The 19,676-nt window shown below is 35.6% G+C and overlaps 2 protein-coding genes across 4 annotated transcripts; both read right to left on the bottom strand.

Moving 5' to 3' along the window:
• Nucleotides 1–1,584: 1,584 nt before the first annotated feature.
• On the bottom strand, nucleotides 1,585–7,695 carry LOC128017305 (uncharacterized). 2 transcript variants are annotated; one of them, XM_052602629.1, is made up of 6 exons: nucleotides 5,117–7,695; nucleotides 4,146–4,219; nucleotides 3,486–3,794; nucleotides 3,042–3,362; nucleotides 2,673–2,954; nucleotides 1,585–2,564 (listed from the first exon to the last, which is right to left on the bottom strand). In XM_052602629.1, exons 2-6 carry the CDS (start codon nucleotides 4,195–4,197, stop codon nucleotides 2,230–2,232), a joined length of 1,299 nt encoding a protein of 432 aa, XP_052458589.1. In that variant the 5' UTR covers nucleotides 4,198–4,219; nucleotides 5,117–7,695; the 3' UTR covers nucleotides 1,585–2,229. The 2 variants fall into 2 exon arrangements, with proteins under 2 accessions (XP_052458589.1, XP_052458598.1); XM_052602638.1 differs by lacking the exon at nucleotides 4,146–4,219 and having other exon boundaries at nucleotides 5,117–5,398.
• A 5,996-nt stretch (nucleotides 7,696–13,691) lies between these two features.
• Nucleotides 13,692–19,580, bottom strand: LOC128017274 (zinc finger protein with KRAB and SCAN domains 8). Of its 2 annotated transcripts, none has more exons than XM_052602589.1 (7): nucleotides 19,114–19,580; nucleotides 17,395–17,767; nucleotides 17,132–17,192; nucleotides 15,364–16,497; nucleotides 15,191–15,258; nucleotides 15,056–15,099; nucleotides 13,692–14,377 (listed from the first exon to the last, which is right to left on the bottom strand). In XM_052602589.1, exons 2-7 carry the CDS (start codon nucleotides 17,686–17,688, stop codon nucleotides 14,290–14,292), a joined length of 1,689 nt encoding a protein of 562 aa, XP_052458549.1. In that variant the 5' UTR covers nucleotides 17,689–17,767; nucleotides 19,114–19,580; the 3' UTR covers nucleotides 13,692–14,289. The 2 variants fall into 2 exon arrangements, with proteins under 2 accessions (XP_052458549.1, XP_052458540.1); XM_052602580.1 differs by having other exon boundaries at nucleotides 17,395–17,711; nucleotides 19,114–19,369.
• Nucleotides 19,581–19,676: the final 96 nt, after the last annotated feature.

Here is a 19,676-nt window from a genome sequence, read left to right as displayed (position 1 = left end):
CATTTACACCAGTAACCAGTCCACCATTCAGACCGCTGATCAGTCGCAGCTTCTAAAAATATTTGCAGCTCATAGCACCAGTTAAACACAACTCAGATAATTCTGATGATATGAATGATCTTACCTTAGCAGGGGTGATCTAAAAGAGAAGTATCAAAGTGATCAAAGCACGTGTAAATGAACTGATTAATCAACGAGTGACCAAAATACAAAAAGTAACATGATTCTATGAAATCAATGTACTCACATCAACAATTACAGTCAGAACCATAATGGTTATAGCGAAGTTCTTCATCTTGCAATCTGAAAATCAGCGTATTTTAAATTACAAAGTCTGAATAATCATGCTGCATAAATATAAACCAATATTTACATGGCATTTTTTTTATGGGATTTATTTTCTTATGTCTCAGTAGCAAACGTGTTTCTGGCACTCACCTGTGTATCGCTCCAGCAGTGATTTGCTCTGCCATGTACAGTTCAGTATAGATCTCTTGTGCCTTTTATTGAGCTGAATGATCTAGTTCAGCCAATTAGAGTTCAACACTAATCCAGCTGTGTTTATCAGCAGAGTATTAGGAAGCATTAGTTACATTAAGGTTGTGTTATTCAGATATCTTCAAGTTTACCACAATGATATCTTTTGGCAGAATTTGTGGTCATTTGAGTTTTTGGGGGTTCTTAGAGTGACTAAACATGCACAGATGTACACACAATTTAAATCACATTACATCATCGTGTTCACTTTAGCCTGCACAAAATATGAAAACAGAGTGGTCCCAAATATAGTTTTGCTCATGACCTATATGAAAACATGGTTTGTGTTATAATCTCCTGGTTTGAATGTCTTAGCTCTTAGATCATTTGTATTGTCATGTAGTCAACAAATGTCAGCCCTGTCATGATGACAAAAAAGCGTCCATAACTTGTTTCAAACTATTTCTACAAAAATCATTAGTAACACTGAAAAGTCACAGTTATATATGTATTTGTTTATATATCTATATCTATATATATAGTTATGCTTATAAGTTATAGGCCCTACCATCAACCATCAAGCATACCCCTTGAAAGTTTTATCTCATTTTTTATTTAGTACTGTCTTCAATAAGATATTTCACGTTAATATACTCCACAAGACAAAATAATTAACTGAATTTGTAAAAATGACCCCGTTCAAAAGTTTAGTGAATATTAATACTGTGTATAATTTCCTGAATGTTCACGCTTATTCAAGACAGTACTAAATAAAAAATAACATGCAATTTTTTTGTTCCCTCTTATTTTATTAAAATTATAAACATTTTGCATATTCTGCAAGTGGTATGTAAATGTATGTGCACAACTGTATGTATATATAAAAGAAAACTCTTTAAATTAAAATTATGGTATAAATATTAATGTATAATATAATAAGCTATTATTACTAAAGCAAAGACATTTTGTTAAAAAAAAACAGGAACATACCTTTTCATCTTCTGGCAATTTCATGCTTTGAATTTGTTAATAGATTAATCACTCATTCATTCATATACTGTAATGTGACTTTTGATCATAAAAAGAATAAAACACACATACACTGTAAACATTTTAGTGTGTGTAATACTTTATATTGTAAACATTTTACTTAAACCAATTAAATAAAAAAGGTTAGTATCACAATCTTATAAATATAATAGAACAATAGAAAAAGTGCAATATATCAAAGTGTAGCATGAAAAAGTGCAGAATAATGCTTATTCAGAAGCAGCACAGTAAAGCAGGTGGATTTCCAGTGTGGACATATCTGACATCATCATTACGACAAGAATAATAGTTGTGCAGCCCCAGTCTATTGATTTAAGATGCCTTTCAGCAATGTAAACATTCAGAAAAACGCCATTATGTGAAATATAATTAAAATACTTTAAATTATTGATACATTCTGTGGCTAAATGGAATTGAACGTGACTGAGCTGAGTCACTATACAACTGAGAATGGAAAATGTATCTTTTTTTGCCAAAAAGTTTTGCCTAAATTTCACCAACAAGACTGGAGCTATAGGCTGCTTCCTGAAGTAAAAATGTAATTCCTTTCCCTTCAAGTTTCACATATTGTTCACTGGCACAGTTATGCAGTTGCTCAAAGAATATCCAGTTAAATCTGATGCCAGCTTTTTCATTGCATATAATACAGCAGCGGAAGAACATTTGAACAGCTTAGTTTTTTCCAGTTCTCTTAAAGTATTCCTATATTGTTTCTCCAATTTCTATTCCACAAGTAATATATTCTTCAGTGTTGTCTTCCTTCTCAGTGGTCCTCACAGGCTCAGGCATGGTCTCCTCAACAGGTGTGCGTGGACAGACTTCAGGCTCTGGGTTGGTTTCTTGTTGAGACAATCCAATGCATGCAGGCTCTCTCATCGGTTCTGGATTTATATTCACAACAGACTGTATTGCACTATAACTGCAGCGATGCTGCTGTGCTTGCGACTGTCTATGGCATTGCCAGCAAAGGAACAGGCAAATGAAAAAGAAACCGATTAGCACAGACAGCGGTATGTAATGATGTCTCTGGGTCACACCTGTGCATGACAAAGAAAGGAACATAGTTCTGAATGCAAACGAAAGACAATTATTAAACTGAGAAGAACAAAACAAAAAAACGAAAATTAGTTTGATTTAAAACTTACCCTCCACAGTGACAGTGTTGACACTAATGACTTCATCCATCCCGTTTTTCACAGTAAATGTGCCTGTATCAGTGGACGTTAACTCACGCAGCACGAGGGAGTCATTTATGACAGATACTCTGTGCGTGTACTCAGATGAGCATGTAGTTTGGTTCCCTGTCACACTGCAAACAGGGGTCTCATCTGCATCATGACCGGCGAAAGTAACCTTTACATGCTCAGAGCCAAACAGGTCCAGGGAGAGATTTTCCCCAAAATTTTTTGCATAGATCTTTTGATCAGCTGAAGAAAGAAATTCACCATTTTAGTTCAACTTTTTTTCTATTACAGGAGAAAAAAAAGTTTTTAAAAAATTAAACATTTAATGACCTGTAACATTAAGAGTGACAGCACCAGGATAACCCTGTTCTTCTGTAGTTCTGTGATAGCACCGGTACAATCCCTTATCTGATGGGGTGACCCTAAATATGTTAAGGGAAAGATCTCCTTCCTTATAGTGGTATAGCGAAACTGATACCCTGCCTGTAAAACCTGAGCCATATGTTGCAATTCCTTTTTGAACTTGTAACACCGTTCGGTCATCTTTTTTCCACAGGATGTACACAGCGTCATCAGTGATTTGTTTCTCGGTGCGTGCGTAGCAGGGCAGTGTGACGTTTCTATAGACTGAGGTGCTCACAGTAGTTGGTACTAAACAATGAAAGGACACAATACAAAGCATTACATCTAACAGTGGTAAGCACCTTGTTTAGGGTGATAAACATTTCCATTAAATAATCGTATGCCATGCCTAACTAAAAAATAAGAACTTACCAAGAGCTTCTAAGTGGAAATTACAGAGAAACGCTGAATCACATTTGACCGTGTACCAGCCTTCATCGTTGTACAGAACAGGATACAGGGCTAGAGACGTAGAGATGTTTCCAGGCTTAAGGCTCATTCTGGTCTTAAAGTTGTCTCCTTTGGTGCAAGTCTCTTGGACACATTTTATAACGTCCAGATTTTCATTGTTAGTGTGGAATGTCCATAAGAGATGTCCATTACATGTCGCATTACATGTAAAAATCGCAGAATCACCAATGTTTACTGCAACAGGGATTGACAATCCACCTAGAAAGGGTCCTAGCAGGAAAGAGAGAGTATAGGATTTTAAGGATTGTAAAACAAATTAACATACAGATATAATAGTATTAACTAATAAGAATGAAATACTCTAGTTTAGATCGTTGTTTTTGACCAAGATAAATACTGTTCAGATGGGAAACTATTTGCCTAATAGGATAGTGATGTACGAAAAAGATATTGGCACCTTAAATACCTTCAGTGTAGTTCGCTCATTTTTAGAATTAACTTGTATTGTCATATCTACCTTTTTGAAAGTGCTTTTTCATGAAGATATATGAAGAAAAATCATAATAATATATACATTTACACACACACACACACACACACACAAAGAAATGTCGATGTTACCAAAGGTTAGGAGCAAATAAAGGAGGCTCTCTGATGGGTGTAGTAGCTTCATAGTTGTCCGGTGGCCTCTGAAACTGAAGAATTGAAGAATTAAATGACATGAAATGTAGACAATTGAGTCATGTAATATCAATACTATTTTGACTCTTCCACACTTCCAGTATTTTTTCGGATGTTTTTTGGGTGTACAGCATTCAAAAAGAGGAAGATTATTTTGGATAAAACAATGCAAATGGAAGGAATTAATTTACACTTATTTAATAATTATTAATCTATTGTTATAAATAATAACAAAAAAAATATTAATGTCCTTGCAAGTGCATTTGCACATTAATTGTGCACCATATTTTTATTATTATTATTATCATTATTATCAATAAGTAAAATCAGAGTGGTTGTAAAGAAATGCAATACATGTACAGTAATACATTTTCAAAAACATTTTCAGCTTTACTTTTATTATGTTTAATACTTTAAAACTGCACACAGTTTCTAGGATGGTTGTAAAAAGATTCTGAGTTATCTGGCTAAGAGAACTACAAAAATAAAACGTTTTCAAAAAACTTTGCAACCTAATGGAATGAATGGGCAAAGATCTTATAGTCCTGAGTCTTCCACAGAAAATTTAACCCCTTTTTCAACAACAAAAAAAATTAAGTTTCTAGACTTAAAAAATGCCCTACCCTACATTTGAGTTATCAAGAGAAGATACTCATGAATTGAAAAACGGAGACAAAGATACAAATGTTACATCACTTTAAATTTCAACATTAAATTTAACATGCTCATTTTCATGGATAGGAGGCGTGACGTTTATTGCATCATGATGAAGGTCACAATAAAACAACAACGGTGTTATAACTTCAGTTGTTGGGCAGCGTAAATTTCAGATGATAACACACAACCTGACAAGAAATATAGCCTTTGCTCAAAAAAAAAAGTTAGATAAAAAAAAAACAGCGTCTACTCACTTGTCCCAATGCGTGCTCTTCCTCCGTTAAATCCAGCTAAAAAGTCAAAATCATAGGTCAAAATGCGTGCGAACAGAACTAATACATCCGAACAACTTTGACAGTTCACCAAATCTAATTTTATAGTCGACGATAAAAGGAATCTTGAAGACACGGAAGAAAATTGACGAGTCTGAACCGATGTAGCAGTCGATTCTGTTCTCCTCGGAATGTCTGTCTGTTCCCCTTTACGCAAACATACTACAATTCGTGCGTAGTTAGTTGCAGAGTTACTACCTTTCTTTTAATGGTTACTATTCGTACAATCAGAACTAGCGTGCGCAAGAAGCGTGACTGGATGTACGGCAAGCCAAATAGTTCAAAATACCGTCCTAAATCCTAAACTTTAAAATAGTTTTAAGACGAGAGGTTTTTCAACTTGAAATGTATTTCTTTTTTTTTTCAATTACCTATTTCAATGTGATGCTTGAGGCATTGGCTATTCTGTTTTATACAGTGGTATACTTATTAATTTATGCTCATTTATGTTTACTTTTTTATCACATGCTGTTGTTGTATTTATGTATGCACTGAAAGTTTAAAACAATCTTTGTGTGTGGTGTGGGCAAAACATACATTAGAATAAGTATACAATAAACCATAAATGTTGTGTATAAATCAGAACCCTATGCACACATGAACATTTTAATTCATAGTGTTCTCTATACCCTTTATTCAGTAAACTATAAACCTGGTTAACAGACTCTGTGCTTTGGTCTGAAAGAATGATCTTTGTTGCCCCAAACCTGTGAAATAAAGTAATGCAGTACACACCTGCTTCATATTTATTAAGAATAGCATAGGCTATTTTGTGTAATGGTCAATAAATGTACTCATTTACATTGTTGGTCCTTGTGTCTTTCCCCACTAAATTCATCCTTGCTGTTAACATAATCAGTTTATGTCTCACAGCAATGTTGAAAAGGAAAATATTTAGTAGCCTTTTGAACCATTTATCAAGCTTGCTTTTATCAAGCTTGGCAAGCTTGCTTTTTTCTAAAATAAAAATTGGCAGGTCTCTTTTTGTCCTAAAGCCACTTTTCTTCTAAACTTTACATTGTTTTCTGAGGAGATGCGATCAAGTTTGCCATCTATTGAAATAGCTTTATTGTTAAAATCTAAACAAATAACCTGCAATGAGGTTCTAAAGGCCCAGTTGAAGGAATACACCCATTTAAACTGAAATTGGAAAACAGGTAATTGTCAATGTGCTAGTTGCTTTAAGTCAGAAGACAAATGGATAAACACCTTGAATTTTGTCATTTAGAATTTCCTCATATAGGTTTGACACATATGAGGAACTATATTCCACTGTTATCAGTAAGAAGGTAAACAGATTAATCAAATAGAATATTAGTTCAAATGTACTGTTGCTCTATATGGAAACAGAAATATAATACCCTGAGTTTGGATGTCAGCATGGACAGATTATACTAATTTGCAATGGAAAAATTGAGTATGAGAATTATTTTACTACGCTGCAGTGTAGCAAGAAATTTGTCCCTTTTTGCTTTCATTACATCCAGGTGTGTTTGGTATATTTGCATGCGGCAGTGTTGCCAAATCCACGGAATATAGGCTACTTTGGGAAAATGTTTGATTAACTATTTGGTTGGGTTTATTACACGGATCTGGCAACCCGAGGGGAAACAGACATTTCGAGGGGGACAGAATCGACTGCTAGATAATTTATCAGTATACACAACAGAGCTGGTTGCAATTTTGTTGGCCTTGGAATGGGTAGAGGGAAATGAGTTAAATAACTCAGTGATTATATCTGATAGTTATTCTGCTTTAGAAAGCATAAAAACTGGGAAATCTATAAGAAATGATATAATTCATCAAATTTGTATGGTTTTGTATAAGTTAAATGCAAAGGATTTAAAAATCAGGTTTCTCTGGGCACCTGCACATGTTGGAGTGAAAGGGAATGAGGAGGTTGATAGACTTGCAAAACAAACACTGAAACACAATAGAATATTACAAGTTCCATATAGTAAATCTGAAGCTAAAACATTCATTAAAGCATATGCAAGATCAAAATGGCAGGAGTATTGGGTAGATCAAGATAAAGGGAGGCATTTATATAATATACAACCAGAAGTGGATAGGAAGGACAGAGTGTAGGAGTAGAAGAGAAGAAAGTATAATTACACGGTTAAGAATAGGACACACTGGGCTCAATTCTTCATTGAAGATAATAGGGAAACATCCAACAAGGAACTGCCAATATTGCAGTCAATTAGAAACTGTAGAGCAGGGATAGGCAATTCCGGTCCTGGAGGGCCACTATCCTGCGCAGTTTAGCTTCAGCCCTCATAAAAACTCACCTGCCTGTATCTATCTAGTAATCCTGAAAACACTGGTTGCCTTGTTCAGGTATGTTTTATTAGGGTTGGAGCTAAACTCTGCAGAACAGTGGCCCTCCAGGACCAAAGTTGCCTATCCCTGCTGTAGAGCATATTTTATTTCAGTGCACATGCACAAAGTACAGCCAAGAAAGAAACCAGCTTTTTCAGTCTCAGAAGTGTCAATCAGAATAATTTTACAGTGCAAGGTTTATAAGGGAAAGCATCCAGTAACATACATCCAGTATACTAACATTCCCAGCAGGCCAAAACACAGCACTGGTACAAATACTTGGTAATGAAGAGAAAGACCATCGGGACCTGCTTTTTTTTAAAAGGAAAGTTCAGTTAGTATCTCTCTGTTTTTACCTATGAAAAACTGATATAAATATTGTCTATTGTGTTTCTATATATATATATATAGAGAGAGAGAGAGAGAGAGAGAGAGAGAGAGTTATAGCTTTTTTTCACTCTTACCTTGTACTTGATCAAAGGGCATGTTTTTACTTTGGTTTGCTGAAAGGACCACAAAAAAACTCACCTGCCTGTATCTATCTAGTAATCCTGAAAACACTGGTTGCCTTGTTCAGGTATGTTTTATTAGGGTTGGAGCTAAACTCTGCAGAACAGTGTCCCTCCAGGACCAAAGTTGCCTATCCCTGCTGTAGAGCATATTTTATTTCAGTGCACATGCACAAAGTACAGCCAAGAAAGAAACCAGCTTTTTCAGTCTCAGAAGTGTCAATCAGAATAATTTTACAGTGCAAGGTTTATAAGGGAAAGCATCCAGTAACATACATCAATTTGTTATTAAGTTTCTTAGAGACACCGACTTAGCCAGTAGGATTACATTTATTTTATTTTTTTTAAGATCCAATATCTCCTGATTCACACTCCAATCCAGTCGGTGGCGGTAATGCACCGTTAAGTTAGTTTGCCAACCGCCATAATAAAAAAAAAAAAAAAAAAAAACGAAAGAAGAAGAAGAATCGACTGCTACCAGGCAGCAAGGAAGTCGACCGGAAGTTGAAGTCAGCCGCGTGCCGCCATCTTGTAGCAGAACTTCACTTGCTTTAGCATTCCCATTGACTCCCATTCATTTTGGTGAATAACTTTACATCTGAGTTTAAAGACTCCGTTTGTTCATTATTTATTTCTAAAGATACACGACAATGTATGAAGGGCTCCATTACCTTCTATGTTACATTATGGCCCCGTAGAAACAGTTTTTGTAAAAATAGGCTAACGATTGTGTCATAACCACTCGGCTCTGTCGCATTACCGTACAGACAGGAGGAGAAGTTCGCAGGCAATTAACTTAATATGGCGTACTGGCGTTACATTTTAAAATACTATACAAAATAATTAATCAGAATACTTACTCCTGCTCACTCACGCCAAAGAACTCACCGCTCAACCTCGCCATCTCTGCAAGATTAACGATGACAGTTTTCACGCACAGCTACTAGAAGATTTACATCTGTCAGACAGGTTGCTGATGTCATCAAGCTTAGTTTGAGTCTGCGCGTCAGAAACGGACGTGCTAAAAAACGCTAAAAAATTGTCTCAATTGAGTTCCAGTGGGGTATCTGTGTCCATTTCTTTTACTGTCTATGACTGCTACACCCATAGACATCATATGGCTACACCAGTCTGTAGGGATGTCAAAAAGAATAGAGACTTCTATACTCTTTGGTGATGTTCGGTTCTTGAACGAATCGTTCTTTAGAGCCGTTCTGGTGAAGTATAGACTTAATAAATAATATTTATGTTTATGGAAGTACGTTAACCAGTCGAGCTGTGAGAAATCGAGTCCCCTAAACAGTCTCCCATAGCAGTCTCAATGTTTCTCAATGTCAAGGAAGGATCCTCGGAAGCCAGTAAAAGGTAGACAGTGAAAGAAAATACCGGTCTCCTCGCTTAAGACCAAGAAAGTACGTTAGCTGTTTTAAATGCATGATCAAAAGTTGTCGTAATAGCTTGTTGTATGGCAAACGAAGCTGCGGAAGTTTTTTTCCTCAAAAGTATTTTTTTTTTTTTTTTTTTTTCTCGATTTATCATGACACCAGTTCAAAAATCGAACTGAATCGAACTTTAGTTCTGGGTTGCTGACACAAGACGCACTGTTGAGTGTTGACGCAGGACGCAACAAAGCACGTCCAACGGTCGAAGTTTGCAGAGGATTACCGAGGTCTCAACAGTAGTCTATGTAGTAGATGTTTTCTTCCTACTGGCAACTTAAAAGATTTATGCTTTTTTAAAATATTTCCTAGCAGCTTTTCATGAAGGACAAACAAAATTATAAATAGCCCAGAAGAATATTATTTCAAAACGAATCAAATTAATAAAATAAAACATATTACATACATATAATAAACATAGTGTTTTCCATAAACACTTAATCCTTCAACAATTAAAATGTTAAACATGCTAAAATAAAAATAAAAAATTAAAATAGCGTATATTTCTTAAGAATAAATAAGCTATTCCCATTCTCATTCCCTTATCACCTATCCAAAGGCCAAAACAAGCCTGTTTTAACTGACAAATTTGGAGTTTCAAGGGTTCTTATATATTTACTTGAACAATAACAACAACAAAAAGAACAGTAAAATCATGGTTTTAAAATATTTGTAGGCTAAATCCATTATCCTCTCTTATTCTTCACTGCCAGAGGTGATGTTTTTTTTCCTGGTCTTCATATGCACCACTAAAACAGTTACTAACATTCCCAGCAGGCCAAAACACAGCAATGGTACAAATACTTGGTAATGAAGAGAAAGACCATCGGGACCTGCTTTTTTTAAAAGGAAAGTTCAGTTAGTATCTCTCTGTTTTTACCTATGAAAAACTGATATTTTCCACATATAAATATTGTCTATTGTGTTTCTATATATATATAGAGAGAGAGAGAGAGAGAGTTATAGCTTTTTTTCACTCTTACCTTGTACTTGATCAAAGGGCATGTTTTTACTTTGGTTTGCTGAAAGGACCACAAAAAAAGATAAGCAAAAACATCACACTTCTAATAATCATGCCCATATAAACTAAAAATATATATATTTTGTAATACAAACATAATTTAAATTTAAGATACTTATGTAATACAATCCAAATAGGCTTTATAGATCTTAACTGGAAAGGGTTTAAACAATATTGCTTTTTAATTATTTCAACGAACCATAATCAATTATTGCACATGAACTTGTGGGATAGTCCTTAAGGCTTACGGTTTACTATCAGCAGGAAATTAAGGTCACAGTTAGGCTATAATTAGATTTTAAAAAGTTCATCAACACACAGAGCCTAAGTAGTCTTAAAAGCTTTAGGTTCAAAGCTTTTCAGTTTGAAGTAGTTTTAAACCTTGAGGTTGAAATGTTTTGAAGGCATGCAGTCTATCAGAAAAAAAGATTGATATTCTGTTTGATATTGTTGTTATGATATGGTTGCACCTCTCTTTATCTCTTTGGCTACCGGTAGCTGCTCGCATAAAGTTCAAGACATTAATGCTGGCATATAGAACAGCCACAGGCTCAGCACCACCTACTTCCACTCACTACTACCAACCTACATCATTCTCAAGAGAGAATCGCAACTCCTTCAGAAAATCTCAGAATCAATGCAGAATCATTTCTTGATTTGCGATGCATAATTTTTTTGTCACAACATATCTATGGATGACACATTCAACCACCTCAGACATGTCTGCCATCTTGGAACGGCCAATGTGTCGTCACTCATTATAAAAATATTGAGCGTTGCCTTTTCCCTCAATCAAAACTACAAGTCTTGGGTTTTCTGTAGTCTTTTCTGGCTAATCTGCCGCAGTCCATGAGGATAAGATGCAGTGTAGTGCATAAAACAGCTGGTGGACACCCAACAATCACAGCTGCTTTTCACACTGACGTCCTTTCTTCAGTAATTCATTATTTCATTTCTGATAGTCAAATGCCTGCGAAAGTTGAGTTTAGGCCTATGTCTCAGTTGTTGAGCTTTTCATGTTAAAACAAACATTTACACATTAGGAAATGTGCAGGAAATGCAAGCAGTTGAAAGTGAGAGGGCATTTATTTCTTGAGAGATTAAATGCTCACACTTACTGTATAGTTGCACTCCTTTGTCAAAGTTTAAACGTTTTTGATACAATGTCGCACAAAAGTATGTGGTGAGATCGCCGGTGGAAATGTGGAGAATTCTTAATCCATTCGTCTGCCTCTCCATAAAGCCCTCAAAATGAGTTTCATTATAATTCCAGACAACAGACAGATCTCCAGTATGTTTCAGACTCGTGACCATCAGAGCCATCAGCTGCCCCTCACTCATCTTCAGCCAGTGGATGGCAGAGTAGAAAGACAGGTTGCACATCAGTGCCACCGTCTCTCCGAATTTAACTTCTTTCAACTCTACTGCTTCCAAATGCTTCAGGGGAGAAATGAGGAGAACTGGCAGAAAGAAAGCAAGGTGATTTTATCCCTTTTGTTACTTTTTAGCTACATTAAGCCTTTTAGTGTTTCATTAAATATGCATTAGAAGTCGCAGTTGTTTAGAATTGCACAAAATATAACTTTTATAACATATATATTTAAGTAATTATTTAATGCCATGATTGCACTTGTTTTAGTGTTTTGATTTAATTATTTTAAGTTACCTTACCTGTTAGAGCGATTAAACACGATGAAACCATTGTGGATGTGTGAACATAGTCCAGTGTTTGCTTGATTTCTAAAGAACATAAAACCACACTTTCTGCTCAGTCCCAGGATGCGTGGGTTTAAGTTTCCATCAGTGCTGTTATTCTACCCTGTGAAATAAAAACAGTTACAGTAATTCCCCACTAAAATATGCGTATATGCTTATGGCCAATAAAAGGCCATTTAGGAATTAAATAAAATGAGAAATGTAGATTTTTGTAAGGTGGAAAGCAGCCATATACCTCTTTCGTCAGTGTTAGTTTCTCACTTATGATTCAGGTGAAATACTGTTGTTTTGTTTTTCTTCTCTATTTCAAAAGGTGACCTGCTAGCTGCTTGGATCAGATTTATTTTTTTTTTTGTCACTGAAGGTGACAACTAAGATACCAAAGATTGTTCTGAGATCAATGTCATGACAATGCTGTCTTTTGCAGCAGGAAGTTGTTTGGCCAAAGGAAGTAGGTTTACTACACACAAAACATTTATAGGTGTGAAGACCACAAACTACAAGCATCTTTGTTTTGAATATTGGGACAGTGCCTTGATGAAGACTATATGGACAACATCAGAAAACATTGTTAAAGAGTATTAAATAACATTTCCCTTTCACATTGCTTAGAAAGGAAGATTTAGATATTTCAGCATCGGTTTGTGGAAACTCAGAGATAACAAGGTTCTTTTCCTGTTTATGATTCGTAGGGGTTTTTGTTGTTTTTCATTAATAGTTACCATTTCACAGAAAACAGCAACAAAAAAATGGCATGTTAAGGATGTTAATTCTTTTAATTTGCTAATAATTAAAATTAGCAAGGCTGAATAAGTGGACACTAAATAAAATACCATTTTCCAACTAACATTAATATTTGTCAGATGCATTTTAAAATTGCCCTCTTCTTCTCTTACATATTTACCTGTATTTGACAAGATTTTTCCCACTCTTCATCCAAACACTGCTGTATTATTTTTTTATTGTTGTGTTCCACAAATAGGTGCAGTTACTAATATTGCAAAATTGAAAATGCACATTTTACAGTAAATCACTCATTTTGAAGTAGAATGCAGATGTAATTTTTACTAACCATACTTTGTTATGGCTACCGATCCAGATTCTCACTATCTAGATCAACACATGTAGTTGCAACTTTAGTTTAAAACTAAATAAGTCTTCAAAAAATACACTCTTAAAAATAAAAGTGTTTTAAATGGCTCTTCACAGCGATGCCATAAACGAACCACTTTTTATAATCTAAAGAACCTTCTTTTGCCACAAAGAAACTTTCTTCAGATGTTAAAGGTCCTTTATTGAACTATTTATACAAAAAGGTTATTTTATGGTATTGTGAAGCACCTTTACTTTTAAGAGTGTACATAAGGCTTCAGACTATGGTATCTGTTATGAACAATTAAGAGAATCCTAAACATTTTTATATGCAATGATCGTAACCGCATTACTGGCAATATTTTCATGCTGTTGAAAAGGTGTCACAATACTTATCGTATGAGAAGTCTGAAACTGTTTATTTATGTTTGTGGGGATTTCCAGAACAATTACCACCTTTTACCAGAATACTTCGACTTTGGGATAATAACATACTAGTTAAAAACAGAAAGTGTTTCAGTAATAAATTGTTGCTTGTAGTGTAAATCATTAACCAACAAACAATCTTGCCAATTAATAGCATAAATCAACTTGCTGCATAAGAATAAAAATAAAATAAAAATCCATCAACACAAGTTTCACCAAAAAACATGTAAACTTGTAACTTAACCTTCAACCAAAGATTGCACTGAGGTATACACAAGGCAGCCATTCAAATACTAAATATCTAAAAGTATACACAAAATTATTTGCTGTTCACAATAAGACAAGCTATAATAAGAAAAATACTTCCATCTCAGGCATTTAAAAAGAGTAATGCCACCTTTTTAACTTGAATGCATCCATCTAGGGTAGCTGTAAGGAACCAACCAAAGTATATTACAGGAAAATGGCAGGCCAGGAAAATCTCATTACATTAACTGCATTGCAAAGCATTCTTGTAGTGTAAACAGAGAACTTCATAAAAGCATAATCAACATATCATTTTTGATCCTTCTAGTCTTTCTTCAGCTCTTCGTTCTTGTCATCCAAATAGCCTGGAAAGTTTTCTGCTGGTTCCCATGTGTTCCGAAACTTTGCCCCACTGAGAAAAGTAAATGATAAGAATAGGAAATTAAACATCAGGGAGTTTTTTTTTTTTTTTCCTTCATGAAAGGCATGAACCCAAACATATTTAAAAATAGGAAACTGAGTTTAGTTTTGGGGTATCCACTGTTGGAATGCACCTTAACCAAAGGGGTTACAACAATGGAAACACAAATGTATTGTATTGTTCTAAAACTTATGTTCTCCTCTCAGTAAATAAATAAATCATTATTATCTAATTTAAGGAATTATAGTCCGCCCTGACCAAGCTTCCACTCCAAGATGTGTAGCAGAATGTGTTCCTGCCCTAAAAAGAGCTTATCATAATTATCATAGAGATAATTCCTGCCCATCTCTGTAAATAGTGCCACCGGAGTGATAGTGTATCACTTATAGCTAAACTAAATGTGCATTCTTTTACATATTTATATATTCATATCAGAATTTGAAAAAGAGTATGTATGAATAAATAAGATATCGTTAATTTCACATATAGCATACAGCTAATATGACATGAATATGGCAGACTGATCAAACTCAGCCAGGTTGATAGGTTGACCATTACGTGACAAACCACTGGATGACACATTTAGGAAAAGAAACAAGGAACTAAGGAAATCTGAACAGTCCTGGTTTTTCTCATTAACAGCATGATTATCACACGAGGAAGACTTACCACAACGTGCAAGGCATCCACTTGACCCAGACTTCATTTCTTCCCTTTTAAAATTAAAAAGTAAAAATTTAGAGTAAAGCATTTTTTATGATTTAAAGGCTCATGGGATCATGCATAAAAGCACTTATTTCCTACCTTATTGTTTCTCCATTTCAGAATATTTTCAACAGGAAACACGCCATTGTATGCATCATGAGAACAATCTAGAGGAAAAACATCGCTCAGAATTTTTGAATATAACAAATTGATCTACATAAATATAATGTTGAATCAAGGCAGCTCAAATTTTCCTATTTTTGTAATATTACCTGACTTCTTCCGCTTTCTTGAAGGAGAACGGAGTCCTGACTCATCACTTGCACTGGCATGGTTTCCTTTATCGGTTACTTTTTCAGATTCATGCACAGCTGGTGACTCTGATCCATTTGCATCCTCAATAATCTGAATTTGGCAGGAAGCAGTTGACATGACAGCATAGACTTTTCTGACGCTCGACTGTCCAACACCGGACTCTGACAGGGTTCCTGGCCTTGAGTCCAGGCTTTCTGCTACACTTTGGGGTGAGAGTTGTGTCTCGCTGGTATCGGGTACATTCACGGCCTTTGATTCTGCACCGTGTTTGCATGCAGATCCAGGACTTGTATCTGCTGCAGCCGCATTCTGCGGTTCATTCAAAAGATCCTGTTTTGAAGAGTTATTCTGCAAGAGAGAACTTTTTGAGGACAAAGCAGCCTCCAGCTGGGAGTCAGGGATTCTTTGGAGACGAACCTCGAATCTCTTAGCCTTAATATCCTTGGGAACAATAATGTTGGTGTGGATCTGTTTGTGCACAGTTAATGCACACTGAGTGGCAAACGTTTGCTCACACTGACTGCAGCTGAACTGAGGTTCAGATTCCTGACTGTGTGCGGTGAGCCCCTGAAGGGTAGTAAACGTCTGCCCACACCTGATGCAATTCTGAGGCATTGGGCAATTGTGACTCTTGAACAGGAGGTCTGTTTTAAACCTTCTCTCACATTTACGACAGATATACACACTAGGGACCTGGTGCAGGGCTCTGGAGGGGCTTGACTGGAGGTCACACTCATCTGATGAACAGCACAGACAGTGCCTCTGCATGCTGAGGTGCTGTCGGTCTCGAAGTGCACGAGCAACACTGACATCATTGGAGCGCTTTTGCATTTTGATTAATTTCCTTTTTTTCATCAGCTTTGATTTTGGGTTATTTGTGATTATGTCCACACTTGTAGATGGTTTATTTGCCATGGTTTTAGATGTGGGCTGTGATATGGTCTTGCTTGACGATGATTTCCGCCCTTTCACTCGCGACACATTGGCGGGACAAACTATTTTCGGCTGTGTGCATTTTTGCTCTTGGCACTTGGTCTTCTGGCTGTTTTCAGCAACTGCAGCAGTTGCACAGGTTTTCTGAGACTTTTGGCCTAATTAATCAACACACAAAAAAAGCTATTTTGTATTGAACAGAATTCAGTAAAAGCATAATAATCATAACAAATGTATTTTACTTAAGCACAATAGCAGCAGTGACAAAAGACATTAGTACTGTTTATATATACTATTACAATATGTTTTTAATATTTTTCATTTCAAGTTTTAACAATTTTATGTCCTTTGCCATTTTTTATTATCTTTAGTCTTTTATACATTTACAATTGAACTGTATTTCCATTTTAGTCATTTTTAGTAATTGAACATTTTATTTTATTTAAGATTTTCTGCATTTTTTAAATATTTATCTTTATTTTAGCTTCATTCCAATGAACAAAAATTATTTTAAATAGTTTTAATTAACAATAAAAAATCGGTTGTGTATCCCAGATTGTGAGAATTTTTTTTTTTAAATACCGTTAAAATAACAATAAAGTGTTGTCACTATAGCTTTGTATCATCTTGATTGTCTTGTCATCAGTGAGAACAAACTCTAGTAACTTAGAGATCCCTTTAAAGTTCTTAATTTCCCCCATATAATATATATATATTTTTGTGGTACTTCCCTGTGATTTTTTTTTCTGTTGCTGTTTATTATCTTGAAACATTATTTTAAAACATTATTACCTGGTTTGCTTGACTGTGTTGTCTCTGGTTCTGAGACATTCTCTGCTCTTTCTTTAGGCCCCTGTAACACACAAAACATGCTGATTATTATAAACGAAAGAGCACAAATGATTCTACAGAATACAACACATTTTCAAAAGAATGTCAGGGAAAAGACAGATCACTTATGTATTTTGTGGTAAACAGCACAGAAATAATAACATTAATTCTATGCTGATTTGCACTGCACTGAAAACAATGACCACAGAAAGCATCCCACTCACCTCAGCCACTAGCATGACAGTGTTTGACTGAGAATTCACACTTGACACTTCAATCTCTTCATCTTCCCTTTTGAAGTCTCTCCAGTGAGCTCTATTGATGGCCTCCGTCCTTTCCTGCTCACATTCCTCCAACTGCTGCTTCAACAAGTCGATCTCCCTCCAGCTCCGGGTGATCTCCATTCTGGTCTCTAGCAGGACTTTGCTGAATATTTTGACTATCTCTGAGGTTGTCGTCGTCATGAGCCCTTGAATCAGGACCCTGAACTTAGCCGATAAGGCATCCTCCACTTCCATTGTGTGTGGCTGCTAGTGGATTTCTTACACAGAAAAGGCAGACTTACTGTCAGCGTCCCACAGCCCTCCTAGTGTGCAACTATACAGAGTCAATATTAAAAAGTAGGCATCCAATTTCAGGTTACTTTTCAACAGAGGAGACATATTAAGATGTAGAAGAGAACATGTAAATGATCTGTTACAACTAAATTCTGCTTCTTAGTCAGAATCTCATGTAAGTTTGTGACATTTTGATAATTAATGTTTCTGTGATTCTGCTGATTGTAGGGTGATTTAATATTATCTGTCTGGCAACTTTCTGGCAAGATTCTTGGAAGGATCGAAACAAATCATTTATGTTTTGCACAATATGCAGGTGCATGCATTTTAATAAAGTACAACTATAAATGCCAGCCATTATTCAAAACAATTAATCATTAGTAGTAATTGTTTAGTTAAAAAAAAAAGTTTATGTATTATGTTTGGGTATGATTATGAACATACGCACACACATGCGCACATACATACATATAAAAATTGAAAAATCAACCATTTATTTAAGTGTATAAATGACTTCATAATATTTGCTGACCATCCATCTTGAGCTGTTGACAAAATACACTGAATATTTTGCAGCAACGACTTTGTTTATCAGATTTGAACTGTTGATTTTTTTTTTTTTTACTACATAATAACATAAATAATGTCTAAAATAACTAGCTGCTTAAAGATGATTCAGGCGAGCGTGATTTCACCAAGTACAACATGTTCCTGGATCAACGTCTGTGTTAATCCTGGAACAACATTCCAATCAACCAATCAGAGTTGAGATATAACTTTTCAAGAAATACCTATTTTAGGCTTACAATCTTCATTGGGCAGAATGAGCTACAGCTTCTAGTAGGTGCTTCTACACCCTTGTTAATCAGTTATCATTTCCCACTGATTTTAGGAATAAATCATGGGTAGGGTTAAGTTTAGGGGTAGGGACTGGGTTAAGTCTATATTTTTGGAAAATAATGTTGATCCAGAAACATGTCTCACTTTGCAAAATCACGGCGACCGGATGTTTCAACCCGAAATGACCCCTAATGCCTCTGTGGGGATTGAACGTGGATGGAGCATTTCTCTCGTTTAAAGGGACACGTCTGCTGAAGCAAGCAAGCTAAGGACAAGAACTGATTTATGGCACACACACAAAAAAAAAAAATCCGTTCCAATCTAATATGTCTGAAAACGAACAAACATAAAGTGGTCACGGTTTCCCCCCATTAATAACTTGCACCTTTTCTTAAAAAAAAAAAAAAAAAAACCTACAACTCCTCTACTCATCTGAAGCGGGAATCATTTAATAATGGCGCCTGAGCAAATTCTGGAAACGGGAACCACTAAGAAAACATGCACACCCTCAAAGGTAAACAAACATTTCATATGAGGGAAGCTTACCTTTGATAAAACACCGATTTTTCCCGGTTGAGACGAGGGCTCTGAATCCCTCGGTCGTTGTGTGGAATGTGAAGCGTCACCGCATAACGGGCCGACGGGAAACAAACCTCAGTGGGACCGAATTCCACAACATTCCACACAAACTAACGTTATGCATTTTTGGCTGTAGTGTTGTTGGAAGGTGTCGTAACATTTCTGTTCATGTTACCAAGCATAGAAACAATAAACCAACCAATTTGTTTGCGTAGAAAAATAGGTGAACGTGTAAAAAAAAATATTTTCAGGCATTTATTTAGTGGAGTGTTTGTCAATCCGTGTTTCGTGCTCCTCATACTTATCAGTAAACCTCGTAATTCATCTAAAAACCAGATCTTAAATATTAAAATGAAATGTATTGAATACAATTTTAATGCACCCCATCTACTTTAAAGTTATTTTATTTTAACCTTTCTCTTCAATCCTTGTTCCTCAAACCCATATTATGCTTCCCACACAAGAGCTCCCATCCATGAATGTTAAAAAATCTGCCTGACTATATTCCTTAAAGTGAGAAAACATATCAA

Source organism: Carassius gibelio, chromosome A1 (assembly GCF_023724105.1).
Source record: "Carassius gibelio isolate Cgi1373 ecotype wild population from Czech Republic chromosome A1, carGib1.2-hapl.c, whole genome shotgun sequence".
NCBI classification, from domain to species: Eukaryota; Metazoa; Chordata; class Actinopteri; order Cypriniformes; family Cyprinidae; genus Carassius; species Carassius gibelio.
The sequence above is the reverse complement of the archived record's forward strand: the minus strand, read 5'-3'. Positions and strand labels throughout refer to the sequence as shown.

What these genes read in the sequence shown, in the direction of transcription:
- LOC128017305 (XM_052602629.1), bottom strand. Translation starts at nt 4,197, where the DNA reads ATGAAGCTACTACACCCATCAGAGAGCCTCCTTTATTTGCTCCTAACC. An exon ending in TTATTTGCTCCTAACCTTTG is followed by an intron (nt 3,795 to 4,145) that starts GTAACATCGACA and finishes CTTTCCTGCTAG; the next exon opens with GACCCTTTCTAGGTGGATTG. An exon ending in CAACACTGTCACTGTGGAGG is followed by an intron (nt 2,565 to 2,672) that starts GTAAGTTTTAAA and finishes TGTCATGCACAG; the next exon opens with GTGTGACCCAGAGACATCAT.
- LOC128017274 (XM_052602589.1), bottom strand. Translation starts at nt 17,688, where the DNA reads ATGGAAGTGGAGGATGCCTTATCGGCTAAGTTCAGGGTCCTGATTCAA. An exon ending in AAGAAAGCGGAAGAAGTCAG is followed by an intron (nt 15,259 to 15,363) that starts GTAATATTACAA and finishes TTTTTCCTCTAG; the next exon opens with ATTGTTCTCATGATGCATAC. An exon ending in TGGATGCCTTGCACGTTGTG is followed by an intron (nt 14,378 to 15,055) that starts GTAAGTCTTCCT and finishes TACTTTTCTCAG; the next exon opens with TGGGGCAAAGTTTCGGAACA.